The sequence below is a fragment of the Salmo trutta genome, chromosome 25 (assembly GCF_901001165.1).
Source record: "Salmo trutta chromosome 25, fSalTru1.1, whole genome shotgun sequence".
In the NCBI taxonomy this organism is placed as follows: domain Eukaryota; kingdom Metazoa; phylum Chordata; class Actinopteri; order Salmoniformes; family Salmonidae; genus Salmo; species Salmo trutta.
The window spans coordinates 17,869,573-17,879,817 of NC_042981.1; the positions used below are offsets into that span (position 1 = coordinate 17,869,573).

General features: G+C 38.4%; 1 protein-coding gene across 1 annotated transcript; it reads right to left on the reverse strand.

The window, feature by feature from the left end:
- Nucleotides 1-5,404: 5,404 nt before the first annotated feature.
- On the reverse strand, nt 5,405-8,262 carry LOC115162101 (forkhead box protein G1-like). The gene has a single exon (XM_029713067.1). The coding sequence runs from the start codon at nt 7,745-7,747 to the stop codon at nt 6,512-6,514; it is 1,236 nt and encodes a 411-aa protein (XP_029568927.1). The 5' UTR covers nt 7,748-8,262; the 3' UTR covers nt 5,405-6,511.
- Between the last annotated feature and the right edge of the window lie 1,983 nt (nt 8,263-10,245).

Consider the following 10,245-nt stretch of genomic DNA (forward strand, 5'->3'; position numbering starts at 1 on the left):
TTATTGTATAATTGAACATGCACAATGTAATCATGTATGTCAACGTGTGTCAAAAATGTAAGTGGAAAACATTATATGTTAAAAGTACTGTGTAAGTGTAAGCAAACACATTTTAAATTGACTGAAGTTCTCTCAAATTGGAGCTAAGTTTGGGCCAACAATTATTTTGTTTTGTTCAGGTAACACTTGGACCGAAAAGTATGGCGATCCAGTTACTTAATATATGTTTTTTTTTACAGTAATAGCCAAAAGACGGACCCTCCCATTGTTCTAATTTCCTCAAGACAGAAGTAAAACAATACTTCCGTGTTTGTGGATGAATCTACTTGTTGACCAACTCATCAAACGGTGTTGTATGCAACCGCATTATGTTCCCCAATGGGCATACCCATACAGGCGATTACTCAAACATACAAACATATTGGTCACAGGATACTAACCTGCCGGCGGCGAACATCACACACACACACACACACACACACACACACTCACACACACAGTGTTGCAGTTTTCTGTCACAGTCGCCTATCAACAGGCCTATCCTTAATACTTAAAAAAAAAATGATTTTAAGCATCTGAAATTATAATCGAATCGTTAAATCCGAAATATTTGCTCAGTGACGATAAAAAGACACGGCTATAATGGCACTATAGGCTACATAGCGACACTTACGCATGTAGATAATTACTTTACAACAACCAAAACCGCACACACACACGATCATTTCTTTTGTCAGCTTTACACTGACGCTTGTTAATTCCATGTGGAACTCTGTGTTGTTGTTTTAGTCGCCCTGCTCTGCTTTATCTTGGCCAGGTCGCACTTGTTCTCAACTGACCTACCTGGTTAAAAAAAGGTGAAATATATATATATATATATACACATTTTATTTTTTTAAAGATCCAGCGCCATTTATGTATTTTGACATAGCCTATAACTAACTAAAGGCCTGGGGGAGAAAAGGAAATCACACGTTGTTTCATTCAGCCCATTATTTAGTTACTATGTAAGAGTTCATCCTCTTATCAACAAAAAAAAGCTAATAAAAAAAAGTTTTAAAACATAACTATATTTTTTAGGGAGAGATGCACTCTCACAGAACATAAGAATAATGGTGATTAAATGCATTATCAAAACAAATAGACCCAGTAGCCCATTGGCTAGGCCGGCTAGCCTACTCCTTTCTGTAATCTATAAATTATTGAAAGAAAGCGCTCGAGCATGAGGCTAGAAATAACCCAAAATAGAGCACACTCGGCTTAAGAAAATATTGATATGTCATAGGATTGGGAGGATTGGGCCCCTGTGTATAGGATCTGTAGTTTCACGGGAAGTAGAAGTAAATTGAAATGACACGACTTTGCACTTAAACAATCGGATTTCGTCAGGGTATGGGTTGTTTGTTTAACCCGGCAGCTCGGTGGAACAAGTCGCACGCTTTACACACTCATTAAAACGATTATTCACGATCTGTCGAATGTTTTCTAGTTCGTTCACACGAACCTCTAGCAAAGTAATACAGTCAGAGACTGCAACAAAAATGTTATTATTGCGTGTGCGGGCTAGATGTTGGGTAGCCTGTTGCGTCTCACAAACTGGGGACAGGTTTGACAGACTACCGCAAAATAAGTATTGTTTAACCAGCATTCGAGACACATTTAATCGCTGTTGGTGTGGTGTGGCCTGGACATGACATGCTTGAATAAAATAATGACACCTAACACACACGCACACACACGCTTGTATAATTTTACACTTACAAGTTTAATTGTTTATTATCATTGTTTATTTGTATTATCATTATTAGGCCTGTTATTATTATTACAATGAATTACTTTACCGATGTGAAAATATGTAATACTCATAACGGACAGATTTTTACTTCAAATGTAGACTTTTTACATCAACGCCTCTGACTAGTGACCATCACCTACATTGTTTATTACTGGGACTGAATAATAAATAATCTGAAAATATCTCAGCCTGCACTTTGACAAGGTTTACGCTGCCATATTATAACCCTAACGCTAATCTCCACATCTCTGCACGCATTTTCAATGTTAGCCATGTAGGGTTAAGGTGGTTATCATGATATTACGTAGCCTTCTAAAAGATTCTAGCGCCCTCAATCTGCGCGGCGTAGAACTACAAGATAATGGCCGATGCAAGCTTTTTGTACACACACAGGCAATGAATGAAAAAAATAAAAGTATTTTGATTAATACTTCCACATTTTTGGTCATAAATTAATAAAGGATATTAAAAAATTTTTAAGTACATGACTACTATTCAGAAAAAAATGTAGGACTATGCAATCGTATAGTTATCATTCGATCCTTTTTTATTGGGCTATTAGGCTATTCGTAGTAGTAGTAGTAATATTAGTAGTAGTATTAGAGTAGCAGTAATATTCTTATTCGTATTAATAATATTATTCATATTTTTTGTATTATTCAAATCCGTGCATTTTGATTTGGTCCCCCAAAAATGTTGGTTTCACCTCATTTTAACATTCTGTCATAAAGAGCAAATCTTCAACTTCATAAAAGAAAATAGTTTTCCCATCTCAAGAGGTTAAAAAAAATACTATAGTAAGTGTGCCAAATGAAGTAACAGGGTTGACCCTAACAGGGTTGACCCTAACAGGGTTGACGATTTCATCTTAAATCAGCCATGAATCCCATGTGACATGGGGAATGGAAGCTGTAACAGGGAGTGACAATTGAATGCAAGCTTCACAACAACAACACATTGTAGAACCAGCGCACCTGATTCTACATTCATTTGACTATTAGATGTTCAATGCTTCTTTAGAAAATATATTTTTTAAAGGAATAGTTTCACCATATTAAAACAAGAGTTCCGTTCCGGTAAGAGGGTTGACCTTAACATGAGGGAAGGGGTTTCTTTTACCTTAAAATGAATCACTAATCACATGAAATAAATAACCTAAAAACCTTCAGAAATGACTTTGTCAAAGGAACAAAATATCTAATTCTTTACAATAATGGTGCCATCTTGGAGAAATGGTGGGGTTAAGTGGGTTAAAATCATCCTAGAAGTCACAGAGGATGCATAGAGGGACATGTCAAAATACTGAATTTTGACACCTTAGCAAGTCTTTAATCATATTAACAAATCAGATCTATAGAAATGTTAATGCGGTCTATATTAAAGGGCACTTAATTTACTATAGCAGGCATTTAATATTCAGTAGGCCTATTTGTGCACAATTTCTACTTCCAATATCAAAGGGAAAATTAATTATTTTCGTGGATTGACCCGGGCCTATTATTGCTGAGGCATCAGCACCAATTGTTGTTAGCTGCTGTTGTTGTTCTTGTTGATGATGTTAATGTTTGTGGTCAGATATTTGTGTGTTTAGGCCCATGCGCGCAGAGCCTCAGGATAGTTGCTATGCTATACGTTTATACCGAAGCTCCTGCACGTGCCCTACCATACAGCTGTTACGCTAGTTCTGTGCAGAAAGCAGGATTTGGTGCACAGGCCTACTCATTGGACACCAAATACATAGGATATCCCCACTATTCCCATCCGTGTGTAAACGTGCATAAAGGTCAGTTGTTATCCTATGTGTCTGCGTCGACATACATTCATAAACATGTCTGCTCGTCAATTACCTTAATCGGCTGGTTTCTCTTGGGGTCTATGTCATTTCGTACTACAGTACAGACTTTGATCCCCTTTAACTTAACCAATATATTACCAGAGAATCGAGTATGGCGGTATTCTAAAATTGGTGTTTTCATTCATTCATAGATTTGCATTTGTCGATTGGGAATACGTCTATGTTTAACTTCAAAATATAGATGTAACACTAATAGCCTACAGGTCTAGATTTTGGTCTAAATGGGTCATAGATTTTTCACTTCCGGTGAAACGCTTTGTAGTAGGCTGGCGAGTCCAGTCTCTTGAGTAGCTGGTGTCTGGACTGAGTCATTGGCTGGACTGGAGGATGTCCTCAAATCGCTCTGCTGTCGCTTTGGGGTACAACCACGCCCTTACCCAATCCATATTTAAAATGGGATACACAGATTGTAGTCCTCATGACACATGAGACCGAAAACACAAGAACTTGAAATTCCTCACTTATAGGTTTAAAAATATCTATTATTGTGCTGACAGACAGTAGCGTATATATTTCCGCTTCGATTAGCGGTTACATCACCCATGCAGTATAGGGTAAAGCAACCCAGTTGTAAAGACCAACGCTTGGCACGCAATCCTTTAGTTAATGCTTTGTTCTAAATATGATACGGAGTCCTCTCTGTGGTTCAGGCCTATTAATTGCTAATTGTTGTGGCTAAAAGTGCAAGCTAATAACTCGCAAATTGCCATATTGTTAGGCATTTTATTTGATTCTACATTTTCTGTATACGCCTATTGGCGAAGCCTAAATAACCTAACAATATGTATGTCCACCGTTTAGAATTTCTTTCATTTATTATCAAACTGTGAATAAATGTAAATATTATCTTATATTTTGTGTGGGAAACAACATTTCTGCTTCAAATGTATCATATTGTTTCTTGGAGCACGTATACTGTATATATTTCCATAATTTAAGAAGATATATTTCTTCAAGATATAACCCTACCTCATTGCCTTTTGAGTGGTCACCCCATTTAACATTTGAACGATAACATCTAGCGAGGAGATATTGAGTTGCACTAGTCCATTGTGAAAAGCAGTAAGGTTATTGCATTACAGTTATACTCATTTAACACGAGGCCTCTTTAGGAACTGAACAAATTACTGACCGCACAGCGTTGAAAGGTAGGCTTTATATGCTTCTGTTGTGTTTTGTTTGTATTATGTATGCCCTACTACCACCTCGGATGAAGAAAAATACAATAAAGAAAACAATTAAGTAAAACGTATTCTACAGGATATAGCTGCACAGGCATTTAAATAGTCATGAATTTCCTTATTATTCATTTAGCCTACCATTATATAGAAATGTTTTAGGAACACATGTAGACCTATGGCCTGGTCTGAGTTTGAACAATTTAACGTCCCCGAAGCTATTCAATCAATACTCATCATATAGAGGATATGAGGGAGAGGAAGGAGGACAAGTACCCAACCACACAAACACCAGCGGTTACTGGTAATAAGTGCTAAAGGGCTAAACCGAATCCAAAACAGCCTGCGCGAGACCATGAATAGTCACGGGCATTCTGTAGACTAGATGTTTCATCTTATCCATCCCTTTGCCACACGATTGCTAATGTGTTACTGCAGTTTATTTAACATGGGTAGGCCTGATTTGTTTTTAACAAACACATACTATGTACCAAGTGGTGAAAATAAGGGAGACAAAGAAAGGGTAAACATTTTTTTGGCAGTTGGTTCTCAAAGCCAAATGCTGAACCGAGGAGGCCTTTCACGGCTGAAGGCCAAGGCCTAGGTCCTCCACGCACAGTGTTGCCTGCACAGTAGTCCAATAAACAACCACATGCAACATAACAACCAACCGAAACGTACTAATATTCGGAATGACAAAAAAGACAAAACTTTTCATCAGATATGGACGTAACCTATTATTTTATTTTGTTCGATTGACAGTTTTAGCGACAAAACACGGGAATAAGACCACAATATCACAACCATGAAATTTAAAGACAACATAAACAATCACTCCATATTTGTATGAGTCGTTTGCTCAACACGGGTTACACGTTCGCAAAGATAACCTATAATTACAATAGGTATTGACAGTTCACTAAGTACAAAAATGATGTGGTCTGGTGGTGACCACATACAGTAAAATATGCACAACACAAGCTAAAGGCATTCATTCATTTTGTCCCCTTCTGAATCTGTTCTGGTGCTGAATACTGAAATTCTCAAGTATTTTTCTAAACCCATTCTTTGGTCTATAAAGTATAACAGTATTGTGAAAATGTAATATATAAATGAATGTCATAAAGTAGTAGCCTAATTTGTTCATAATGGGAGAGGACAAAATAACAAAGAGCCATGGGTTGGTGTGGTTATTCTGCATTTTAAAAACACATTTATTTGAAAAGGAAAAATAATACAAATTAGTGTTATTTTTTTGTTGTTGCAAAAATCATATGCCACCAGTGCACTCATGATACGTGATAATACTGCAAACATGGAGACTGGTGGTTGATGTGATGCTATTAGATATTCTTAATATTAAAATTAGGCAAATCTGCAGACTATTTAAATACACATTCTAAGGTAATGCATCTCAGTCCAAAACCTACATTTACTCTTTTTTTGTTGTTGTTGTTGTCACATTGCAAGTTGCTGACGGTGGAATTATAAACAACTCCCCGACACATGATGCCTACGTACACAGAAATAAATGCAGAATATTAATAAAAAATACCTGGACTTCAGTTCTGGCTGCTTTCATTTTGTTTTTCTCTTTGTTTACTTTCTCTTTTCTTTATATGTTTTAGAATGTAAACGGGTGTAAAATGTTCACTTACAGTCTTGCTCCCGATGGATGTTTTGTTAGTGTATAAGTGGATTTGAAGTTGACCCTTGATTATGATGTGTGAAGTAATCAGAAAGTCCTCCAGAAAGTCCTGAAGAGAAACTTGGAAGCGAAGACCTTAAAGACTCACAGGGAAGAGATGAGGGCGCCTGCGGGGAGGAGGAGGAGGAGGCAGCCCTGGCCGCCATCGAAGCGCTGCTCTGGGAGGTCAGTGATGGATGCGGGACATGGGGGAAAAAGTAACTTGTCTGTCCTGCAAGGAGGTTTATGGACGAACATGGGTTTAAAGAGTAAGTCCCGGAGCAGGGCACTGATAGACCACATGGCACAGAGGCCGCCAACGCCGCCGCCGTTAGGTGATGAGTGGCATAGGGAATGTCTCCATTCACAAGTCTGTCAACACTTAGGCCATTGGATGAAGGGAAAGAATGGTTGTTCCCCAAACTGTTTTGAGTCAACATTGTACTGTAGGACATAGGATGACTAGGGTAAGCCGATGATGTCCCATTGTAGCTCAATGCGCTGCTGGCCCTCGGATGGTGAAGCGAAAGAAATGGTGACATTGGCCAATATAGAGAGCCGGCTCTATCCATAAAGGTCAACCCAGAGGAAGTAAGACGAGCACCCCGCTTGAAAGCCAACTTGGCCCTGGATGTGGTCGATCTCCGGCGAAGTTTGCCGGTTGTCCCACCGATAAACACATCGTCACTCGAGGGGTCAAGCATCCAGTAGTTCCCCTTACCCGGGTCATCATAGTGCCGCGGGACTTTAACAAAACATTTGTTTAGGCTGAGGTTATGCCTGATGGAATTCTGCCAACCCTGCTTGTTCTCCCGGTAATAGGGGAAATTCTTCATAATGAATTCGTAAATACCGTTCAGAGTTAGTCGTTTATCCGGACTCTGCCGAATAGCCATCATAATTAAAGCATTATAGCTGAATGGTGGTTTCTCGTACTTGCCGTTTTTCTTTTCACCGTCTTTCCCACCGCTCTCTCCCTCTTTGCTATCCTTCTTCTCTTCCTGTTTTTCCTTTTCGTCCGTGCAAGTGGTTTCATTGGACGAATTGTCACTTTTGGTGCAAATGTTCTCTGACTTTGCATCTTGCACTAGGGAAGGTAAAGTAATCTTCCCCTCTTCTGAGACGGTTCTGTGGTGGTTGTCACTTTGGACGGCTTCAGGTACCAGACTGTTTATACTGAAAGATGATTTAGGAATCATTTTCACTTCTTTCCGTTCTCCCATATCCAACATCACACGCAAGGTCAAATGGCAATAAGCAGCAGCACAGTTATATCTCAATATCTTACACCAGCAACTCTGCTAATAAAAACTATTTCATGTTCTTTACAACACATCGATAGGAGACAGATAGTTACAATTAATTATGGAGCCACAGACACTACGCTGTAAAAAAAATTGGTTGAACCTTTACGGACTACAGCCAACCACAGCACCATAAGTATTAACGCGTCCTCCCTTCTTCCAGCCAATCACAGAGTAGTTCTTAGCAGTTGCTTAAGTGCGCAAGGATACACACGTTCACCAATGCAACGTGGAATGGGCTCATCCTTATCAACAAAGGATTTATTTCTCGAACCAAAATCATACCAAGAAAATAGACCACATAACCTTAATCCATTTCACTGCTCTTGATATTTCCAGATTGCTGATTCAACATATCTCTCCGTCTTTAAAGTTTATTTACATTCCGTTGGAAATAAACACAAGAGGATCACAGAAATGTAGCGGCCGAAGAGAGGTACTACTTTATGTCTCAAGCATAAGTAGCCTTCTATTCAAATGTGGATATTAGACAACTTATGTTTGAAAAATGGACATGACAGTGACGTTTTTATATGGAGGAAGATTTAGGCTACCTATTTCAACCGTAGCAAAACGGCATGAAGCCTATGTTCATGGTCCTTATTAAATGTTCAGGCAGCATTCAAATATTATACTTAATTCATATTTAATTATGTTTGTTTCCCCTCTTTCTTTTTAGAGTTCAAATAAATCCAAGCCCCGGCGGTCAGCTACTTGGAGCGCGAGATCTCCATCTTGGGCTCGTGCGTAATGGTTTCGACATATCGTTTCAACAAGTACCCTTATATGTTATGTATAGGATATGCGGCGTTGCAAACATCACAAACATATCATAATTATTAGTATTAGGCCTACCATTATCAGCCTAGTAGTAGGCTAGCCTACTATTAGTAGTAGCAGGCCTAGTACAGTAGCCTAGTATATAAGTAGGCCTTGTATTAATAGTATTATTATTAAAATCTACTACTTTAACCACATATCAAAGCATACAGTAGACCTTTAATAATAGTTTTCGTCATACTAGTAAATCCCTATGACGGGTAAGAAAGTTCACAGGGGGGGGGGTAGTTGCCTGAGGGCAGACGGTTAATGTGTTGTGAAAAGTGTCATGAAATGTAATGTTTTGTCATATCTTTAATTGTATATAACTGCCTTTATGTTGCTGGACCCCAGGAAGAGCTGCTGCCTAATGGAGATCCTTAATAAATACAAACAGAAAATATGGTCATAACTCTCCAAGAAACAAGGGTTGCACCTTGGAGTCGAATAAAGCATGTCTTCACCCATCTTCCATTGATTTAATCTGAAATCTGAAATTCAAACTCAAATGTATTACTTTAGTCCAGATGCGTAAAAGCATTGCGAGAACGAGTAGCCTAAATTTTGGACATGATATATGGTTCTCACAGTGCTCAGCTCAGACCAGTTCCAGGTCAAAACAGCTTAGAGAGCTTGTCTATTTGTGTATTTGTATATTTAGATAAACTCATATCGATGTACGCCAAGACAAATTCACCAAAAAGCGAGCGCAACAGAGCGAAAGAAGTGGTGGAAACTGAGAGCCTAGTGAATTCCCACAAGGTGACTTTTGTTGGCTAGACTTACTGTTGATGCACATTCATGTAAATATTAGTGGCATTCGTTAGAAATGTCAAGCCAACATCATGTGTTTGAAGAAAAAATTAAAATAGAGATTACACAAAGATATCCAAAAATAACGGAGTTGTCGGCCTATAACAGTTATAGTTGTCCTATAATAACACAATGAAACAAATCATGTTATTTTCGATATTTTGGTCCTGTCATGTTGGTATGATATCCAGTATGTTGTTTCGTGATTAGTCATTGATGATTTAAGATAGTGCTATGACCAATGGCTACCTCGGATTTTTCTTCATATTTTTGTCTGCTATTATTAACATATAATAAAAACAATAATAGCCGATATAATAGCAATAACAACAACAATAATAATATGTTATGCTGTTATAGTAACGCACTTCATTTTTATCCAATTTCTGAAGGGAGGGGGAGGGGGGAGTGGGACAAAGCATGATGAGAGTTTTTTTGAGTCGGGCTATTTTCCAAATATGTTCGATAAGTTACATTTCAACAATACTTTTGGTATATCATTGCCAAGTGCAAATAGTTCAAAAAGTAGTGTAATTTCATTTCAGGTTTGCAAAAATTAAGAAAGGTAAACTGCGTAGGCCTATAAGCCCCAGCAACGCAAATATCTAATCTATGCGCAATATGATGGGTGGCAATATGATGGGTGGCAGGTATCGGTCAATAGCGTTGGACCAGTAACCGAAAGGTCGCTGGTTAGAATCCCCGAGCTGACTAGGTGAAAAATCTGTTGCTGTGCCCTTAAGTAAGGCACTTAACCCTGATTGCTCCTGTAAGTCGCTCTGGAAAAGTGTCTG